The following is a 23,008-nucleotide window of genomic DNA, read 5'->3' as shown; positions in this document are numbered from 1 at the left end:
TATAAAATTATATGTAGAATATTTAAACTGAAACAAGGAATCTTTACAGTTCTCCAGTAGTTGTAGAACTACAAGTCCAAGACGTTACTGGACTACAAGCAGACAGCACACAGCTCAGTGTATATAACTCAGTGTTTACTGCACTGCCAGTAATCTAGCAGAGAATGAAATGGGCCTAAACGTCTCACGTTGATTGTGCAGATTGCATGCTTTAATCATCATATTCTTTAAACATTGCCACTCATCCCATGCTTTGTACTGAAACACAGAACATTTCCACATGATCTGTTTTTATTAACAACAGACTAGACCAAAAATGTATTGTCTCAGACAGAGAAAGGAATAGCTTGATTATTGTCATGATGCCAGATTACTTCTTGTCCAAGAAAGCACAATTCAGCCTAAATCATCCCATAGAACAGATATTGTAGACTGTTGGGGAATTTATTTTTCACAGAAAATGTACATCTGCAAAAGTGAGCTTATCATTACTATGGAGACAATTCATCGGTCAATTAAAAAAAAAATTAAAGTGGCAATTCATAAAAATACAAATCGTTTTGGCTGGTTTTATATAAATTGATAACATTAGCGATGCTCTATTGCAGTTGTAGATCAGACAAGTTGTGCCTGCTGTAGAGTGGCAATGGGTGAGGTCTTCCAAGTTCAAGTATTTTATTATTAATTTTTATTTATGGGGCGCCACAAAGTGTCCGTAGCGCTGTACAAGGACAAACAATAGCACAGTACAAGGTGAAACATCACAGTACAAGTAACAGTAAGAACTATAACTCCGGAAGCTCAAAGCACAGCTAGAGAGAAAGGGTGAGGGTGAGGGAAAACACAAACTGGTATCCTGAGGCCAATAAGGTGGGCGCAGATGACAGGTTAAGAGCCAATGAGGGGTGCAGAGAAAAGTGAGAGGAGTCAGAGGGCAGAAGGTCCAAGAGGAGGTGGGCTGAGTAGCTGGAGATCAAAGTTAAAAGTGGTGGAAACCAGAAGAGAGAAAGCCCTGCTCAAAGGAGTGTACAATCTACAGGGAGGGGCAAGTACAGTCGGAGGATGACCGTACATAGACCATTATCTGACCACATTCACCAATAACACTGATAATAATCCGATTGGGATATTTTTAGGCAATAGGGTCATTTTTATCCCTTTACTTGCTGGAATATTTGGGCAGTTGCTGATATTACAACGTGTGGAGCCACCTTAATGGGTCTATTTACCAAATAGTGAAAAGTCTTTTTCCAATATCATTGCCTTTTAAATAAAAAACAAAAAAAACAAAAAACAACCTAAAATTATTAAAATCGGTAGGTTTAGAAATAAAGTTATTCCAGGTGTACTTGATAACCTAAAATATGTGATAATTGCACCAAGTAAAATAACGTGATAAACAAATATCAAATAATATTCCTTCTTTACAAAACATAATATTAAAAAACAAAATTATAGATAATAAGCAAATAGCAGTACCAGAGATCCTCATCACTAATTGGAAACTACATGTGTGGATTAGCCAAGGATCCATAAACCATATATAGTTTTATTACAAATTTGATCTAAACTTGTTTTTGGACTGGACACCGCATCTAGATGGCATTCACATTCATGTTGTATATCTGTAAAGTTCATAATTCCCCAGCGTCAATAATATATACCGCAAGGACTAGTTATAACTTACATGTTTCCTCTCTGTAGCTTTTAGGGATTTTGCTGCATAGTAGATTAGCTGTGCACCGCACAGTACTGCCCAGTATTTGGTCCAGGACGCAACCTGTGTAGAGAGTACATATTACATGTTTGTTGTGCCATTAATAAAGTATCTTCCTTTATTTATTGCATCACAATGGCAAAAAAAAGGGATTCTCCGGCACACTGGGACATGTGATAAAATGAGGACGTTCCCTGGACGCCTCACTCGTCTCTGCAGCAGTGATATTTCTTGCTGTTGAGGGTTGAGATAGTAAATGGTGATTATTTCATAAATTAATGCAGTTAAATCTGCTTCAATTAAATAAACCCTCAATAAGTCTTACGGTTCATACATAGGGCGAAGATACCCCCCCCAACATGTATTTGGATATAATCAATGGAAGCCTGTATAATGCAGACATTATCTGCATTTTAGCATCACTCAATTACAGAGGATTAGATCAAGGCAGAGTCCACAGAACTGTAAAATACATGTTACAACAGTTTATATCTGTTTTACTAGTATTCAAAAGGCCAGTGGATATGAGAACCCAATAATCAATTTTATGAAATGCTGGGGAGATTTGTACATGGTTATTATCTAGATGTCACTGTTGCTTTTGTTGTCTGTAGAAAGTAAATGTGCCTACATAAGGCAAGCTATATAGCTTTCTGCATGCAACTTAGGTGTATAAATACTGAATAAAAAAAAAAGGAATGTCTTTTGTAAAAAAGTTATATTTGAACTACACAACATTTAAAAGGGAACATATAAGAAACACAAAGAAATAGCATAAGCACACATGCAGCAAACGCATACTGTGCAATTTACAATAGATCATGGATAGTGGATGTCCGCTAACTGACGATTTATCTGATGCATGGATGTCTTACTGTTGGCTTTTTGCCTTCTTTTAATAACGTTTTCCTTCGCAGAACCCCCTGTATGGTCACAGCTCCAGAAAATGAATACACTGCCAGTTCCGTGGACTCTGCAGAGCTACAAAAAAAAAAAAGACAGCAAACATCATTGTTAGAAACATCTTGGCTCTTGTTACTCATTGGCACCAATGTCTGCTTCCAGTACTAGATTCCTACCAGTATTGTGGAAAACAGTCGGTGGAAAGAAAAAATGACTAGGTCAGGCATCTGCATGGGACAGACATCAAATGAATGGTGTATTTGATGTGCGTCAAATCCAGCTTTCAATACACAGCACACAAAAAAAACTATAGGAAGATCAGAAGCACTGCCGTTGGTCACATGACCTCAGTATAAAGACCAGCATAGAGTTCCATGCAAGCGTTCAACCGTTATAATACACAATCTTGAGATTAACCCAGTTATACCCAATTTGTACTGCCATTCTTGACTTGTGCTATAGATCACAAAAGGGACAGATCTAATTAAAACAAACAGATTTTTCTTTAAAATTTGAGAATATGATCTCAACAGAGATATTTTAGAACTAGTTCTAGATCCGTTGTGAGTTGTAATGTAATTATCACTGGCATGAGTGTTAACATGGGATCTGCTACCATACAAAGCATTAGCAGTTGGTACAGTTCATCACAAATGAAACCCAGAACGGATCCGTATTTTAGCTTGGACTGATGTCAGGTGACCCAGCACTGCCTGTGTTCTGACCAGAAAAATAAGAAATTACCAACAGAACCTCTCAGTATAAAAGTTAAAACAATAATATGAGTTTTAGTAGGTTATCAATGAACCAAAACATGTGCTTGCTAGTCCAAACCCTTGTTAATAACGGATGTTGATAATGGGCATCACATAAAACAGACTTGCCTGGAACTGCGCAGGTGAACGCAGCTCCGAGTTAGGGATGAAATCCTGAGCCTGCGCATGGCAATCAGAGCATGTGGTCTCCTACAAAGGAAGGGTGCACTGACATCTTCAAAAGTCCCCCTTGTATTAATCACCAAGGGCATTATCACATCAAAGCTAAAGACTGTCACAGCAGGGACAAGGAACAGTGACAAGAACATACTTTCAGAATGCAGGACATCAAATGACTTTCTAAATCCCAACATTATTTTGATGGCGGAGGTTATTAGTCTTTGCTTTCTTTGGATGTCAGAAGAACTCTATTTACTCAGACTGTGTTTCAGAGATTGCTTACTACACGTTGCCATAATTTGATACGGCTTGATTTACATCCCTGGTCATGGCTAAAAATAACTTCAATTAAGACTGCAATCTACTTTACCCATTTAAAAGACCAAACTGTAAACTGCAGGTCTCAGAGCAAAGCATATCTGTCATTGTACTTGGGTCTTGTTATATACAGCACAGTATGGTTCTGTTGATGAGATGGCAGCCACTAGTCAGCAAAGGCACAGATGGCAAATGATGGTCACACACATACACACTGTATAAACACATGGCACACCTGCCATCCCAGACTTGGATGTATTCATGCAGAGGTCACCAACTCTTTCCCTGCCAGTATGTACAGCAAGAGCTCCTACAATGCGGGCATCAGCATCTCCCCCATGTCCCTCAGAGTCAGGGGCATTCCCACCCCTCCGTGCTTCATCAACCATTCCAAACTAAAACTTTGTGCATGGCCTCAGCCCAGTAATACACCACTGGGAACACGGACTGTATGTTATTTAATATTGGATCTCAGTCTCATTGCCACGACCCTACTCCAACACAATCACCCCTTTACCTGGATATTAACATTCCTACCACTTTCTGCCATGATGCTCCCTGCATCTTGGGTTGGGGGACCATAAGATGTTCACTAGTGTTTATCTACCATAAGGAGGCCTGCACCCAACTGAAATGACAGGCAACACATGGGCTAATGCCCCATCTATAAATTGTAAGGATAGTACTAGCCACGATTAGTCATGGCCATACAGAACAAGGTAATCCCAGGGGAGTGTCAGTAATAACTTGCAGTAGAGGATGTGATTCCTAAAGTCAGTTTGGGGAGGACATCAAAACTCATCACTTATACAGATAATACTTACAAGAGTCTCTCTCTCTATATACATATATTTATATATACACATACATATATACATAAATATTACGCATCACTTGAGCACCAGCAGAATAATGGATTTCTATAATCAAGTCCATCTTCTTTACACATATGATCACATCACGATGAAGGCATAGTACTTGTGTGGGACTCTAATATAAAGAAAGTATATAATATTTAGTTGTAATTATCATTTCAACCTTTACAAGGGTGGGGAAGTGCTGGTTCTGCTCAAATGTTCAAATCTGCAAAAAAACTGCGAATCCCATCAGTTTACATCTACATATTTACTAGGGACTAGTTATGTATTTTCACAGACAGAGGCCCAGTAATCTTCCTGCAACAAACTCTTTTTAAAATTTTTTATAGAAACTTAGCTTAACAGGCAAAATCCCTACTCCAGCTCCTTGTGTCCTCCCAGAAACAAATTCAAATTTATCACCCTTACCTACAAAGCTTTCAACACCACCCCCTCTATACATCATACTTGCCAACTCTCCCGGAATGTCCGGGAGACTCCCGCATTTTGTGAGAGTCTCCCGGACTCCCGGGCGAGTGTGGCAATCTCCCGAATTCTGCCCACTTCACTAGGAAGTGCCCCACTTCCTAGTGAAGTGGGCAGAATTAGATCCCAAACGCCGCGATTCCCGGTGAATCGCGGCGTTTGGCCCCGCCCCCGCTGTCAAATGACGCAATTTGCGTCATGACGTCACAGGGGGCGGGGCCGAAATGACGCGATTTCGGCCACCCCGCCCCTTCACGCCCCCCTCCACTGGCTGGCTCCCGGAAGGGAGCTGAAGAAAGTAGGTAAGTATGCTATACATACCAAATCTCATATCAAAATATCCTCCCTCCCACCCCCTTAGATCTACCTCTAACCTGCATCTTGTCTCATCACTGGTAACCACCTCTCACTCCCACCTACAAAACTTCTCTTGTGTTGCTCCCCACTTATGGAATTCCCTAACACGCTAAGACTTTCCCACAGCCTTGTGTGGGAAAGTCTTCAGATGTTCTCTAAAAACCCATCTCTTTTTACTAGCTTAGCTTACCTTACCCCTGAGGATACTATTGACCCTAATACACCATCACAGCTGTCCCAATCTCCACTCTAAGCCATACTCGCTCCTCTTGTTGCAGCAGTACCCTCTTCCACTTACAATGTAAGCTCTCTAATGAGCAGGGTCCTCCATACACTTTGTTTTCATGTCTGCATTTTCTCTGCCTTGTCTGTCCTTTTATGTGTGTTTACCTACTGTACAGCGCTGCGGAACAATGTGGCGCCTTACAAATCTACTATAATATGTCTGCTCGGGGAGACCATTGTAAATCTCATCAAAGGTTTACAATGCAGTATAGAAACAGTCAAAAGAATGGTGCGACATTCAGCAGTAATAGAGCAGTTTAATGACTGCTAAATCGTGCCACAAATAGTCACTTAAAGCAGCAATCACATGATAAAATGAGGTGTGGTTTTTCTTTTTACATAAATCACTGCAGTGTCAATGACTACCATGGTACTCACAAATACATTATATAGTGAGCAGAGCAGCTTTGGAACACCCCTCTGAGCTCTGTGCACTGTAAAATCCTCTCCCTCCACCTCTGCATTTACTTGACAAGCTGAGAGCTGTGAATGACTGTCTGTGTAACTGGTATCCGTATTTTGTAACCTCCAGAGATTTTGAAAAGGAGATAATGATTTATAGAAGGTCAGACAAGAAAAAGGACTATCAGATGTATGCTTAATAAGTACTTAACTTGCTATTTAAATAAAACAACCTTCTATGTGGGATTGCTGCTTTAAGTTAGCCCTCATGTGAATATATTGTTAATTTGCAATGCTTCAAGAATCTTCTAAAAGAATCTGCACCACAGATAGGCAACACTAGCAGCTGGAAGCCCTGAGGGGGCATTGGTGGAGTTTCTAGCACACCTCCCAACATGTAGAATCCTGAAAGTGGGTCAAAGCAACGCCCCCATTATACCCAAAAATGGGCACATTTGGGTAAAACTCCATCCACTTTCCTGTTAACCCCCACCTCTTTTGTGGCCTGCAAATTGGGATGTCCCTCTAACATCGGGACTATTGGGAGGTATATGTTCTGGTGTCAGCTGAAAGACCACAGACTACCCTCTAAATGTAATATAAACGGATGATTTGTATTTGAAACAGTGACATATATGAGAGCATTAGTTTTATAATAAACCTTTCTCCACAAAAATCAACATAACCATAAGTTTCCGATGCTCAGGACAGACTCACAACTCAGTGTCTGCAGAGCCATGATTTAGAATTTGAATGAATGCCTGCTATTTACCAACACTGTCTGGGGAAGGGGATTTATTGAATAAAAAAACAAAAACATTATTTATTTTTTTTAATTTAATTTTTTTTTTTTTTTTTTTTTTTAACAGCCACAGCCTGGTCCCGTGGTATCAACACGTAAACTATTTACACAAAATAACCAAGCAGAACAGTTCACAGTGACACAGGAGTCCTGACCAAATCAGGTACTGGGAACCCACTTCTTTTAGAGGATGAATTAGGATATTCTGTTCAATGTTCATGATGTTTAGCCATCTGCATCTGATCAGTAGCAGAACTCAATGTGACATATGTAATAATAAGTCTGCTTTCCATAACACAATGCCTTAACATTAACCTCTGTGACAGGGACTATTAATAAAGTGAACTACAACAAAAATTCTGTATACTGAAGCTTCTTAAGAATACATCATGCAATGATACAGACTAATATGAAGTGCGTGGCTTTCTGACAGGCAGACGTGGAATGCTGAATTGCTATTAAAACAAATGCAATACGAACAAATTCACCTGCTCACTAACGAGAAAACAGAGTCCATTAAGGATACTTCTGGAAATGTTCATAGATGACAATCATTCTGGAGACACTAGCAGACTACATTATATTGCTACAGTTCCATAGTGTACCACAGCACAGTGTATGTAGAACACCCACATAAGACGTCTCCCCACTACATTAGTTCCCTATTCCCTTACCACATTTCACCCGAACTCCACAACAATCTGCTCCAGCTACATGAAAACGTTTTAGCAGTGTCATGAATTCAAGGCAAGGGTTTCTAACAGCCGTGAGGGTAATTCCAGGACTGTCTTACCCCAGAATCCATAACCACATGTCAGACTGCATTCGACTTCGCTTATCCAAAGCCAGTCTATGCAAGCAAAAATATCTTTGGGAAAAATGTTTTGCCTGAATCCATCAAAATAAAATAAATAATATAACACAAAAAATAAACCCCAAACAAAACAACTTCATACAACAGTTAGATCAGTTGGTGGGCAACATGTGTGTCAAGGGTCCCACATCACCTTTGTAGAGATAGATCAGGTCACATTATGAGATCAGAGTGCCAGTATGAAGGATTAACCTATGGCTTGCTAGAACACCTCACTGTTCAATCACCGATTTAACTGGCTACATGGAATATAAGAATTCACCAAATTACTCTGGAAGGAGGGCCCCATGTGATCCCTCTGTTGGTCAACAATTGATCATCATTCACTTAGGAAGCTTACATTAATCATCTTCCTTAGTGCTATTCAATAAAATTATAAAACAAAACCCCACTGTTTTCTGTGGCTATTTCATTATTTGTACGTTTCCTGTGAACCGGCTTCGTTCTCCAAAGTAATTTTTTGATTACTCAATATTTCTACAGACTGTTTAAATGAATGGAAACATACATCACTCTTGTCAACTTTAACTTATGATATTAAATATAAACCATTTATAAAAGAACACAATTTGAATCTGCTTTCCACCATTCTGGAAATAAATAGCTTAACTGCTCAATGTGTGCATAAAACAAACAGACATTTATAAAATATCGATAACATTTTATGCGAGAGAAAAGTAATTTAAATGAAAGCTTCTAAGCAAACTGCAGATTCAAAGAGGCAGGAAGTCTAAGATTGGCACACACCAAAATTAAAAGTGCGCAAAGCAGAAGAAAAGCACCCAGCAACCAAGAGGATACATGATTCAGTCTGGGCCATACCCCATCACCAGAGTGCTGGATTTATACCTGCTGGCCTTCAATGGGCCTCGGCACCCATTCCATGTCCCTCTTGTCATCGGACCCAGAGAATGGTACAACCTGTTCCTGTTGGATTCCATTACAGATGATCATTGTTATTCACAGTCTTATACCAAAAGGAAATATAGAACAGGCAGAGCATAGGCTGACATGGTTATTTTAACAATAACTTTTAGAGAAAAAAACCAAAACGTACTCAAGCGAAGTGAATGGCAAATAGCAAAAAAAAAAAAAAATTCTGCTATAGTAATATAAACCCCATCTAAAATTGTAACAAATAAGTATGCATGTATGCGTCGATTCATAAGATTTTCATTAAAGGAGTTTTAAAGAACATTTTTTTTTGTAAATCCCTAGTTCCTATATTGTTACTTGGCACTGATGCTCCCGCAGGCAACCCAACAAAAGTAGTAATAAAGCGGAGGAAATAACAAGAAATGATTTTAAAGTCAGAGAACCATCTACATACTAATGTTGGTGGTAGGTCCTCCATATACATATTTGCATATGGAGAGAGATTTAATAAGCTCTGCAGATAAATGTAACAAGGTCAGCGGATAGAGAACAGACCCGTTAGGATCATAAAAAACCCAATGTTTGCTGTAATATTGTGGGAGCCCGCTAGGTGGCGCTCTTGCAGATTGATAATGCTAGAAGCTCATCTCCCAAAGTGTAATTATGCCATGTATTCCTCAAAGGTATTTTCTGGAGTCTATACTGAACGTGTCTGTGCTGCATAAATAGTAATTGAGAAAGATATTTGAAAAATTGTTTACATCAATACTTCACATATTTAGAAAACATTTAGAAAATGCCAGTAGCACATGTTCAATCATCTTTCCTTTTATGTGTAAATGTATTAATATCTTTAGTACTGTTTCAATGGCGTAACTAAAGACCACACACACCCCAGTGGTTTCATCTGCCTGTGTGTACATAATCCTACTGTTCACATTTCTCCCACATGACCAGTGTCAACCTGACAGATCCTGGATCCTTACTAGCTCTCTAATTCAGTGTAAGTGTAACAAACCCATTGCAGTAGAAAGCAATGACCCATTTCTGTAACCAGCACGCACCTTATATACTTGGGTAAGTATAAAAAAAAAAAAAAAAAAGATCAGTAAGACATAAGACCTCTTAGTTTTGCTATGGTTTTCTATGAAAATACATGAGTAGCCATGTCTATAAATGCCAGTGTGAGGTTTCACCAATCTTTGAGAAAAAGGAAGAACATTGGTTACAAGAATTGAAGAAACTGCTTTTTCCAATGGGGTGTGATGTTTGTGAGGGATTCAGTTAAGCTGATTTCATAAGTATCCAGTGATTCTGCAGGATCACGGACTAGATTGGTGGCCAGATTTAGTGAACTAGCACATCTGCAGTTGTTCAGATGTGAATCTGAATAACCCGATCACGAGGAGCTTCATACATTTAAAGCAGCAGGTTACAGCTCATACATGCAATCAGTGTCTATATACCATAGGATTTTGTCACATCCTCAATAAAATTATACCTTAATTTGGTGGGGGAGGATCTGATCATTTTGGGCACACACATGGATGTTGGGCCAATTTCTCTGAATTCATTCTTCATCTGTAGAGTAATTGCCACTACACTAAAGAGTACATCAGAAAGTTTAAATATTGAAGATGTTTCCATTAATTTTATTTCCTTTAGGGAGTTTTGCGCATTATTTAGAATAGCTTCTTCCAAGAAGCAACAAGCAGAGATCAGTTTTCAGTGCTGGTTGCATCTTTATAATCACTTTATTGAGGAATATATGGCTGGTGTTGCCTGGGTGACAGGCACTGGGCAATTCAGGCCCAAAACCATCAAGAGTTACTATTGAGATCAATGTGATTGCTTAGAAAAATAGGTCTCAATGGTTTACACTGCATACATGGTCATAATCATGGTACACATATATACTGTTACTCATTTTCCCACACCACCCTGCCAAGTAATCAAATACCCACCAGCAGCACACATACTCTTGCCCTGTAATGCCTTTCTGCTCCACTAGTCTCCCCCCTCGTTATTCATTCTCCCTGCAATTAGCTATCTCCCACTTTCTTTCCTCTCCTGTAATTCACTGTCTCCCCCTCTCCTGAAATTCATTGTCTCCCTCAAATCCCTTGTAATTCAACCCCCCCATTCCCTGTAATTCATTCTTTTTAATGACATCACTGGAGTGCTCAGTATACAGATGGAGACCCAAAGCAGCATCTACATGCCACTTGTATACAGTTAGGAATTAGGGGAAGGGGGAGAAGGATTCACGGGGATAAGGGAGACTGAATTACAGAGGGAGGGGAGAGCAGCTGCAGCCACATGCAGGACAGAGGATGGGTAAGGACATAACCTGGAAGCACTAGAAGGGTTTGCCCTGACTAAAGAAATTGGCCTACCATTGGGGAGGTGGTAGGCTGTTAGTTCACCCCCTGAGTGCCTCTGTAACAGGATGCACCATTCATTTTTCAAACTGGTGCAAACAAAGTACGTGTATGAAAGAAACTAAAGCAATGTTGTGGTATATAGTGTGCAAGCTAGTCACAGGCCTGCACGTATGCCAGTGACATCCATTATCCAGTGTCACTAATTATATAGTACACAATTAGGTCTTTCAAGAAGTAGGAAAAGGACAACAAAACTATTACATAGAAAAAAAAAAAGTTTTTGTAAAAAAGCTAATAGTAACTTTGTTTTCTTTTGAGAGCATTGGTATAAGATGTATACCACCTTCTCTACTGTTGGTCTGTTCTATAGACACCATGAACAGACAACTGCTATAAACTAAGGGAGCAACAACCTATATCATTGCCCTGCACAGGTTTTATTGTATGGGATAGAAACTCTGTACATGTAGGCTTACCTTTCAAATGCCGGCCATGACATATCTTCACTGAGCTCGGAGCCATCACTGCTCCCTGCAGATAGCAAGAGAGAAAAGCACTGACAATTAACATGGAGAGTCTGCTAGCAATGGATAGACGGGGTAAATATAAATCAGACTAACTGCAACACATTAAAAGGTAATATAAATGATCTAACCACATGTCCTAACTTTAGAGGCACATTCCAAGGGTATTACAAGCACCCTAAATAAAACTGACTGGAACAGATCAGTTAACCCCTAACTAGCATACAGAGCTTATTTTATCTTGTATGTATGTTTTGTACACCACTGACTAGTTAGCACGTATGGCTGCTGTGTGTAGACTGTATGACTATAATTCTCTAGTACTCTAATTCATATGGGTAAATTGCTACATATTGCAACAATCAACTTAGGACCTTTGGCGCATTAACGTTAGTGTCTCTAAGGGGGAAACATCCATCACAATACAGCGTCTACTATAGCCTTTACAGTAAAGGTTTGCTCTCGCATGGAGTTTAGAGCTGGTGATGTCACGCCAGCTTTTGCCCTTCTACCCCATGGGAGGTTTCTGCTTGACGTACTTGAAAAACATCTGCTACTACAGATACATTTGGATACAAGGAAAACGTGTGAAGATATAATGGAATCTCTAAAACATGGACTCCAAAGTATTACATAGCTCTATAGTTTCAATTATTAGAAGAAAAAAAAGTTTAAAATACCCAAAATGTAATACAGATGACAGATGTGCTTGTACTGTCCAAAGCAAACAGCTACTGTTAAAAGCCGACTGTGACCTAGCCTTACATACATGTTTTACAGTCAGGCAGGTTATGCTCAGGACCTGCAGAGTACTAGATGGAGAATGCTGTAGTGATTGGAACCAGCCCTACACATGGATTCCCCATACAGGGGCGAGTGACATCACCAACGGCTCACCCTCATTCTGCTTACTGTGGGGAGGGCTTTCCCATGAGCCTGTTCCAGTGAAAGTAAGGAAACATACTCTCCCTTCCCCCCCCACTCCGCATAACAAGCCCTATCGCAGGCACACCATATAATTGGTTACACAATTTTACTCTTTCACAATAAATGATATATTAAGTCTCCTACTAAGAAGTTATTTTATAAAACGTCAATAATTTAATTCAGACTAACATCATTCCTTAGAAAATGTATTGGAAGAAGCCCACAAAAAATGAAAAATTAATTTGTATTTCTGTGGAAAACACAGTAGGTAGATGTCTGGAAAATATACTATGAGGGTGTTTAACACAGTGCCACAAGTTCCCATTGTCCGCAGCTCTTAAGCTGCCCACACATTTTGGTCTGTCAGATTGACAAATTAAATAAGCAAATTTTGTTAATTTTGTTTTCTTGAAGGCTCCGTGGCAGCACTTACAATGGGCTAACTCCTTGGTCAGCTGAACAGAAAAAGGAAAAGGAAAAAACTCCAGATGGTATATAGTGTGACGCCTCTTCCCTTAGGTGTCTGAGTGACCTCCCAAGCTGTCCCTGGAAAATATAAAACAGACATCGGTGGGAATATCGGGGCTGCCATGAAGTCTTCAAGGAAACTAAATTAAATGTAGATGTAATTTGCTTATTTCCTGCTCAGACCCCATAGCAGCCTTACAATGGGATGTACCAAACCAATACAGAGTGGGCTCTTAAAGTAAGCCAACACCAATATTGTAGTGCAAAAAAACATGTTATTGCACCACTGTCTGAAGGATTCTGCTCCAAACTGGGCATCAGTATAGTGACCACATGCCAAAGGTAATGTCTAGTGAAGGCAAGAACCACCCAGCTGCTCTGAAAAAACTGTCCAACTAAGGCCTGGGCTCGGCATGCCCAAGAGGCTGCGCCATCGCCCTTGTGGAGTGCGCCCTAAGGATTCAAGGCACTCACATCTGTTCCCCCCTATAGGCCGATGTAATGACTTCTCAGATCAATCTTGCGAGAGGAAGGATCTATCTTTATAAATTCTTTGGTTCTGGTTTAGATCAATCAAAATTGCCCTAATGTCCAGTGCATCTAATCTTCTCTCCCTTCCATTGATTAGTGCGAAAAGTTGAAACTACCTTTAGTAAGAAACATTGTTGGATTATTTTTTTTTCCACACCACAGAATATGTAATTCTCCTGCTCTCCTAGTAGAAGTTATTGCTGTTAGAAATAATACTTTGAGCGTGAGCCACTTGGGACATCTTATAATAGTTCACACCAAGGCCTTCAGGACAAGATTAAGATCCCAAGATGACAAAAAAGACCCAAAACACACACCTCACCACCATTTCATCTACTGCCACTTTCTTGCCCAGCAAAAGGCTAAGTACAGACTCCCTAGTCAGTGGTTAGCACCATTCATTCTAGTTCTGAAAGCAGTACTCCCTGGTCTTCCAGGGTTGATTCCCAGGTGCTTTTGATAAGTCTGACAACATGACTCAGAAAATTTATGAAAATTTAGACTGCGATCCCACAGTTGGGGTAGATCCAGCTGGAGGATCCTCATATGCCATTTTGCCCATGGGAGGTTGTCAATCATTGAGAAGAACATTCCTAAGAGTCTGAGACACACTCTTAGTAGATACAATTACAGCGATAGTTTTTGATGTGACAGATGTTGAATTTGAACAGCCTCTGCTCCGATAGTGAATCTAACTCTTGCTGTGTCTATCCGTACCCCCAGAAATTGCAGATTTTGAGAAGGCACAAGGTGGCATCATTGTTGAATTTGTAATCCAACCATACTCCTGTAGGAAAGATTACCTTAATCGTCCTGGATGTACTTTAGATTTCCTTGTTACCGGAATGTCATCTAGATCGGGCCAAACTGCAATTCCCTGGTTTTTAGAGGATGCCATAAGTACAAGTAGAACTTTGGTGAAGGTCCTCATGGATGTGGACAGGCTGGATGGTAGATAAGTGAACTGGAAATGATAACTTAAAAAGAAAAATCTGAGGAAACAATGTTGCACTGCAATGCGGTGATAAACATCCCTATATCTATTGATGTGAGAAAATCTCTCTATGGCAGGACTACATATGGAAATGTCTTGTCCTTATAATCTGATTGAGCCTTCTTAGGTCCAGCACAGTTCAAAAATCTTCCAAATGTTTCTTTACTAGAAAGATTTTGACATATTAACTAGTGTCCCTTTCATGGACGGCAACTATTGAAACAACGGGCAGCAGCCTACAGATAGCTTAAAGTAGAAACCCACCACCACCTCCAGTTGCACTGGGGAAACTGGATTTCTGGAGTGTACAAAAATATCCCTGCTGGGTATTTCTAAATATTCTATTTAGTATCCCTTGTCAATAATGTCCCAGACGTAGCATTGCTCAGTCGTGAGTTTCCAAATCTCCAAATAATTTGTGATCCTGACACCTACTAGACTCTGTATAGGTCGCCTGGACCCAAAGTAATTTGGAATATTTTGACAATTCCCTACTTTACCATTAAAGGGACAAATATGCCCTTACCCCCATACCGTCTAGGGTACTGCTTCCTTGGGCGATAATTTTGGGCTTCTGTAAAGATGATTAAAACCGCCTTCTATGATCATGAGGCTTAAGATGGGATTTATTTTCTATGACTTTCTGAATTATCACATTGAGCGTATTGACAAAAAGCAAAGTGCCCTCAAATAGAAAAGGTGGTTAAATGATTTTTGGACTGCGGACCCAGGGACGCAGCCAGAAGACTCTTCCCAGCTACCGCTGGCTTCATCAGCACAGAAAACATGATTGAATCTAATAATTCCTCAAAGGAAAACAACCCCTTTCATCATTTCGATATTTCTGAGTAAATACTCCCCATCAATTATGCTTCCTTATACAAAGTATCAGTCCAACTTTTATGTGCTGTGGATACTGAGGCTACAGTCACTCTGGATTTAAATGCAGTTCCTGAAGAAACGAAGTTTCTTAAAACATTTCTCCATCTTCACAATCCTTAGCTAGTTTGTTATCACATGCTACACTAAACACAAATGTAAGCTCTCCTTTCCTCCTACAGACTGACTGAATCTCACATATGAAAGACAAAGCACACCTGACTATGGGCTTAGCTAGAATCAGTGCTCTTTGGCTTTTATGGGCCAGACTCTGAAGCCGTAGTCACCGCCTGTGCTGTAATACAAACTGCAATATACTAAGCTTGCTGTCTGTCTGTTTCACTGCCAATACCTGCATCTCATGACATGGTAATTACATTGGCAGGGTGCTTCTGAGGACGTTGTATGTTTAGCACCAAATCAATAATGCTCTGTCTCAGACCAAAAACATCCATTGCTTTTGCTGCCTATGAAGCCACCCCTGCCCTGGCTAGCAATGCGCCAGGGCGCCACACTAGGACCCGCCGGATTCATCTGGGAACAATTCTAGGTAATTCTGCATCAATAAAACAAAAAAAGGATCACTCTGCACTAGCACTGCTTGCTCAGCTAAAGGGACAGAAAAAAGATAAATAAGGTCGGAGGAGTATCACTATACACCTTCTGGAGGTGTTTCCTTTTCCTGTCTCTGCACAAGTGACCAAGGATTTAACCCATTGTAATGCCATGGAGTCTGAGGAGGAAGAAATCCTGAGCATACACAGTTTTTAATTGGTTATGGTGAAAAACTGAATCTAATGACAAGCTGGTAGCCCCATATGTAGAATCAGTAGTCAGCCTATTAGAGGCATCGTCATCATCAGCTATTTATATAGCAACATAGAATATTTGCCACTCACATCAGTCCCTGCCCCATTGGAGTTTACCGTCTAAATTCCCTAATATAGACACACACACACACACACACACACACACACACACACACACACACACACAGGTTTATTGGCTGCTATAAAACTGATCCTAGCCTAATAGTATGTTTTTGGAGTTTGGAAGGAATCTGGAGCACCCGGAAAAAATCTACACAAACACGGGGAGAACATACAAACTCCAAACAGGCATAGTAAAGATAAACATTCCAATCTGGTTGTATGTCAGGCCATCTGCTTTGGACACGTTGCCTACTGATTTTTCTATTCAGAAGCTATGACAAAAAAAAAAACAGACTGCAATTGGTGCGGGCAGTTGAGGCTGCAACTAATCTTCTCTATTCACTGTAAAGGTAATGACACCAGCAAACAAAGAAAAAGTAACTCATAATTCCAAAGTAAATGACTGAATAATACAACACTTAAGAAGTAAAATACCCAAGACACATGCATTGTTTCCTAAAAATACTGACAAATTTCTTTAACCACATCAGGTAACGGAGCTCCCTTAGGTACATATATTTATGAGCAGTTGAACAAACACACCTGATGAGGTACACAGCGCTAGAAGTGAATGTAGTATGAACAGACCTCAGATTATTGATGACCAGATCATTATGAGGACCATAATGTCATCATTCATCACATTTAAAGACATTATCATGAGTACCGACAGTCCTTGTTGTGTAGGAGAGTCCTTGTAGTGATCTACTGATCACAACTCCAAGGTGCAGTGAAGGCAGAGTAATGCACCAAGGCCAGATATACAACTGCCCATCTAGACATTACCTAAATAAATGATCCGATCCACAGGCAAAATACTCTCCACCATCAGCAGAAAACTCAACGTTACTTACACTGTATTTAATCTTACAGACAACAAAAACTATGTTATTCTCTCACAAATAATGTACAAAATTATTACTTTAAAAGCACTTAGTGCTATGTGATCTGTGCTCACCGTTGCCCAGAGTAAGTGCAACAGTAATAGATGGAAATTCGGTTCTGCTTGTCTAACACTGGCTGCACGTATCCTCATTTGGCATTTGTATGTGCAGGTCAAATATACGAAGTTGCCAGTTGGTACAGACGCTGACAGGAAAATTTGGCCACACACACACACGTGGCCAGACAGTAAGAGACCCAGTCATACGGTGTGAGGGCTGGATACCTTCAGGCTTATTTAGAAAAAGAAAAGAAATAAACAACAAAAACAACAAAAAACGGCACAGGAACAGAAATGTGTCCCTTTTTCCCCCACAAGGGTAAAGAGTTTGATTGTTTGATTTCAGAACATGACATTGGCAGGATCAGTGTGCATAAACAGTGTCCGCAGTCCATCACGTGGTCCAAGCCAGGCTAAGTGTCACCTTCAGATACTTACGCTTACCTATGGATATCCCACTAGAAAGTGTAGAGCTTTCTGCCTGTCCTCGCGATGGCGTATGTGGCTCCATTACACTGTCATCTAGAAGGTGTCGTGGTCCGGCATTGGGAAATGTTGCACTTTTAAACTCTGCTGTGTTCATTTTATGGATGAAGCTAAAAAAACAAAACAAAGGAAAACATGGATAACGCTCTTTGTTCAAGCCAGACTCTAGATTTTATATACCTCTAGGAGGGACATTAATGTCACAGTAAAGCTCTAGTCTGCGGAGGATTTGTTTACATAAAATCTTTAAAACTTTCACCATAAACAAGCTGTATTTGGTGAATGTAAAACAACAAAACAGATGAAATGATAAACATCCAATGAATAAACAACTGGCTGTTGAAGGACGATATTGTATTGCTCTAGTGATTAGGAAAATACATTACTGTGGCCATTTGAACAGAGCATCTTTTCTGTTAGTCGTATAAATTATACCATTTTAGTGCGGCTTTAATACTCTGTCGGTTGTTCACCATGAAGGAAATCAGGGGCAGTATAAGGGCCACTCCATGTGAGATCCAAGAAGTTGTTTCTGGGGTGCCATGAATGTCAGATATTCAATACATTAAACTTAAAAAGACCTCTTCTTCACAATAATAATGGCATAGTAGCACCATATGAAAGATACAGATTGCATCAGCTGCCTAGCTTTACAAAGTTTCCCTTAGCGAGGCAGCGGAGACACAATGTCCACACAGGAATATCGCTGATGTAACCGTCCTTGGAAGTCCCAGGTAATTGGCTGCTGATCATGCTGGTGCGTTCGATACAGGTAGGAAGAAAGGTCAATCTAATGGCACAATGGGCATTAAGGAATACCAATATGATATGAAATAAAGGCAAAGCTTCCAGTCAGCCCTTAGGTACATGAGAAAATTGTGACCAACGAATAAGAAGCTGGCCACCATTGGCTGACCTTGCGGCTCAGCTAAAATGTGGAGCAACAGGATCAATGTCCAATTAGGCCACATATTTTGTAGAACATTTGTGCAGTGGAGTGGATATAAGTTGAGCCTATTATAACAGTTGTAAAAAGTCTGCACAGACAGACAGAGGTCATCTTTTGACTGGAGTTACCATCATTCTAGAAGATGATCTAATTAATTTTCACCAGATTATTTCAGGGCCAGACACACTCCTCATATGTGTCAATTATCCAATGTTGCTGGGAAACGCAGCAGTATGTGACCAACATTAGAGTATGAATACTTACTTGTATCCCAAACTGTGGCATTTGCGGTGGCCATGAGGGATCAAATTTCGAGGAGAAGGTGGCGTTGGTGGTAGTAACACTCCTTCCACTGGAATGCTTTTACGGGAACTCTGAGGTGAGGCTCCTACCTCAGGACCTATCAGGAGATGGAGGAACATTAAGCACGCCGGTAGTTTGGTAATACAGGGTTGCATACATAAAGTGAATATGTTTAAAAATGAAGTTCACATTGGGTTCATTATTGTAGAACAGGGATACATTTGTGAAACAGAATTAGCATACATGCCATTTTACTCTTCATGACCAGGAGAAGGCGGCTAGTTTTCATGGGGTATCAAACTCAAAAGCAGGTGAAACATATCAAAGGCTGTAGCTAGCTCAATTAATTTATATAGTCTTATAGTTCGATGTCATAGTGTTTAACATTGGATTCCGACCAGAGCCCTATCTGTTTGGAGTTTGTATGTTCTCTTCCTGTTTGCAACAGTTTCCTCCCACAGAAGCCAATTAGCCTATCAGTATGTTTTTGGACTGACAAATTGTACCTAGAGTGTGTGTGCGCGGTAGGTATTTAGAATGTAAGCTCCAATGGGGGAGAACGACGGATGTGTACAACTACATATTGTCTGGGCAGCACTGCAAAATAGGATCAGCACTATATAAAGGGTTAATAAAAACAAAAATACAGAAATTAAAAGCAATTAGCCAGAAATCAGAAACACAACTAGCAGGGAAGGGTCATTACTTGCCAGCAGAATAATTTACCAAAAATTTGGGATGAACTCCTTTGTGGGTTTATATTTTATGTACAATTAGCATTACAGCATGAGCCAACATGGCAACTGAGTCTGGAAATCTTTGGCTCATCCCAAGGGCACGCATTCGGCCCTTCCTCTCCCAAGATGCCACTAAAGCTCTTGTCCACTCTCTTATTATCTCCCGCTTGGACTACTGTAACCTCCTCCTTACTGGCTTCCCCCGCTCTCATCTCGCTCCGTACTCAATGCTGCCGCTCGGCTCATTTTCCTTTCTCGCCGCTCCTCTTCTGTCTCCCTCCTCTACCAATCCCTCCACTGGCTCCCCATCCCCTACAGAATCGTGTTCAAGCTCCTCACTCTTACTTTCAAGGCCCTCTCCAACTCCACTGCTCCCTACATCTCCAACCTAATCTCCATTCACGCTCCATCCCGCCCTCTGCGTTCGGCTAACGACCGCCACCTCTCTTCCCCCTTGATTACCTCCTCCCATGCTCGCATCCAAGACTTCTCCCACGCTGCCCCCCTCCACTGGAACCAACTCCCCCGCTCCATCAGAACTTCCCCCAACCTGTCCAGCTTCAAATGGGCCTTAAAAACCCACCTCTTCCTTAAAGCCCTCCAGTCCCCCACCTAGTTGACCTAATTGACCTCCTCCCAGGCTCCCCTACCCCCCTCCCACTTCTGTCCCCCTCTTACCTCCCTCCTTTTCATTCTCCTCTCCCCCCCTCTCCGTCTCTGCCTCCGTTCTCCCCATTCCCTCCTTCCACCATTGCGTCTCTGTCCGTCCTACCCTCCCCTTAGATTGTACGCTCCTTCGAGCAGGGCCTCCTCTCCTTCTGTTCTCCACCACCTTAACTCTGCTCTCCAGCTCCATGTCTCTTCCGTGAGGTCCTCCTGCCCTTCTACCCCCCTCTCTACCCCGCTGGGGGCTCTCACCTCTCATCTAGCTGTACATTGAACTTCTGAGTTACTGTGCTTTTTGTTAACTGTACCGTGCCGTCTCACCCTGTATCGTGTTTCTGTCTGTCCCTGTACGGCGCTATGGATACCTAGTGGCGCCCTATAAATAAAAATTAATAATCCCACCTGAAAATGTTTTAAAAAGAGTAAGCTAAACGTTTGTTTCTCTACTGGAATAACATGGCTGCATCATTAAGACTTTTTAGGTGTTTACATCCACTGCAAAATGGTAATAGGATTGGAAGGCTCAGATATGAATAACAAACCCACAATTTGTTTAAGTCATCAAGTCATTTACAAGAGTAAAATTCTATACAGCAAACATTATATTACCATAATAGATATAAACATTAATGGTTATTAAGTTATGGCAAAAACTAAAGTGTGCACACGAAAAAAAAACATGCCTCACCTACTAGATCCTCCCGTGAAGCTGCAGTGCGGGGCGTGCTGGTCCCAGGTTCAATCTTCAAAGACAATCTGCACATAAGCAAGAACATTACATGAATGTTTAGAAAGATCACATCCATCACGCAAACATTCAGTTGTTCTAATAACCCTGTGCTTCTAAAAAGCTCCTGTGTCCAGCTTTGGAAAACCAGGGAGTCTAAAAATATTCAATGTGACCAAATGTCATTATCTACCTCTGTAATTATCACAATGATAGAGGTAGAAAAGGATCGAGGGACAATGGAAGTTAAAGGAAAATCTAAGATCTGGATTCTATTACAAATGATATTCCTGAAAATGCAGCTGGAAATTTGTTTAGCGAGGATAAAAAGCAAAGTTTCCAAATTTTATGTTGACAGAAAACAGATAAAAGGCATGAAAAACAATTTCTACTGTAGGAGAAATGTGAAAAATGTACATATGTAAAACATTACATAGCTATACAGAGACATGAATAAATGTATACACCAGCAAAGACAAACAAACATAGATGCAACATTGCCGAGGTTGGTTTACTAGTTATTATTCCTTATTTATAGGGCACTACAATATTTCCGCAGAACACAGACAGTGGACCATACAAGGAAAAAACAGTACAGAACAATAAATACCAGGGGGTATATTTACAAAATTGCTGGTTGAAAAAAGTGGAGATGTTGCCTATAGCAACCAACCAGATTCTAATTAGCATTTATTTACCACATTCTACAAAATGACAGCTAGAAACTGATTGGGTGCTGTAGGCAACATCTCCACTTTTTCAAAACCGCAGTTTAGTAAATATACCTTTTGGACTAGCTGGAGAGACAGGAGGGAAGAGGATCCTGCTCGTAAGAGCTTACATCCTGAAGGGAGGGCAAACAGAGAGGAGGCACAAAGGAGTCAGAGGAGGGGAACAAGCGCAAGAGGAGTGAGTAGCGGCACAGGGGGAGAGGTGATAAAATAGAGCATGTAGTGATGGTTAGGTGGATGGGTTTGAGAAATATATGAGTTTTGAGTGCTGGTTTGAAGGTGCACAGATTAGGGGACAGTCGGATGGAGTGTGGGAGGTCATTCCAGTGGAGGGGGGCAGCCCAGAAAAAACTTGGATTCGGGAGTTTGTATGTTCTCCCTGTGGGTTTCCTCCGTGTGCTCCGGTTTCCTCCCACACTCCAATAAACATACTGGTAGGTTAATTGGCTGCAATCAAAATTGACCCTAGTCTCTGTCTGTCTGTCTCCCTCTCTGCCTGTGAGTGTGTGTCTATATTAGGGAATTCAGACTGTAAGCTCCAATGGGGCAGGGACTGATGTGAATGAGTTCTCTGTACAGCCCTGCGGAATTAGTGGCGCTATATAAATAAATGGTGATGATGATGATGGAGTGGCATGAGGTGATCAGGGTGGAGGAGAGGACTCATTGGTCGTTCGCAAGGAACGGGAGGGAGTGTGAATGGAGAGGTGGTTAGAGATGTAAGGGGCAGTGGAGTTGTAGCGGGCCTTGTAGGTAAAGGTGAGGAGTTTAAAAAGGATTCTGTAGGGGAAGGGGAGTGAGTGTAAGGCCACGCAGAGAAGGGATGCAAAAGAGGAGCAGTACAAACGAAGATAAGTCTCGCAGTCACGTTAGATATAAAACGAAAGGGGGGTGTGATGGGAGATGGTGTGATGAGAGAGGTGGAGGCCGGTGAGGAGAACTTTACAGTAATCAAGACGGGAAATGATGAGTGCATGGATAATGGTTTTGGTGGCATCCCTAGATACAATTGGAC

The 23,008-nt window shown here is 40.9% G+C and overlaps 1 protein-coding gene across 8 annotated transcripts in view; it reads right to left on the bottom strand.

Annotated features, from left to right (window-relative positions):
* RALGPS2 (Ral GEF with PH domain and SH3 binding motif 2) overlaps positions 1–23,008 on the bottom strand; it is a 136,029-nt gene that overhangs the window by 10,014 nt on the left and 103,007 nt on the right. The window contains exons 11-18 of one of the 8 annotated variants that reach the window (XM_075182227.1): positions 21,224–21,291; positions 19,094–19,229; positions 17,833–17,990; positions 11,673–11,727; positions 8,786–8,863; positions 3,505–3,585; positions 2,593–2,698; positions 1,688–1,780 (exon numbers count right to left, since the gene is read on the bottom strand). In XM_075182227.1, coding sequence (XP_075038328.1) covers positions 1,688–1,780; positions 2,593–2,698; positions 3,505–3,585; positions 8,786–8,863; positions 11,673–11,727; positions 17,833–17,990; positions 19,094–19,229; positions 21,224–21,291 — 775 coding nt within the window. The remainder of the gene's footprint in view (positions 1–1,687; positions 1,781–2,592; positions 2,699–3,504; positions 3,586–8,785; positions 8,864–11,672; positions 11,728–17,832; positions 17,991–19,093; positions 19,230–21,223; positions 21,292–23,008) is intronic. The other 7 variants (XM_075182228.1, XM_075182229.1, XM_075182230.1 and 4 more) reach the window with 7 other exon arrangements.

This window comes from Mixophyes fleayi, chromosome 8 (genome assembly GCF_038048845.1).
Source record: "Mixophyes fleayi isolate aMixFle1 chromosome 8, aMixFle1.hap1, whole genome shotgun sequence".
Taxonomy (NCBI): domain Eukaryota; kingdom Metazoa; phylum Chordata; class Amphibia; order Anura; family Limnodynastidae; genus Mixophyes; species Mixophyes fleayi.
The sequence above is the reverse complement of the archived record's forward strand: the minus strand, read 5'-3'. Positions and strand labels throughout refer to the sequence as shown.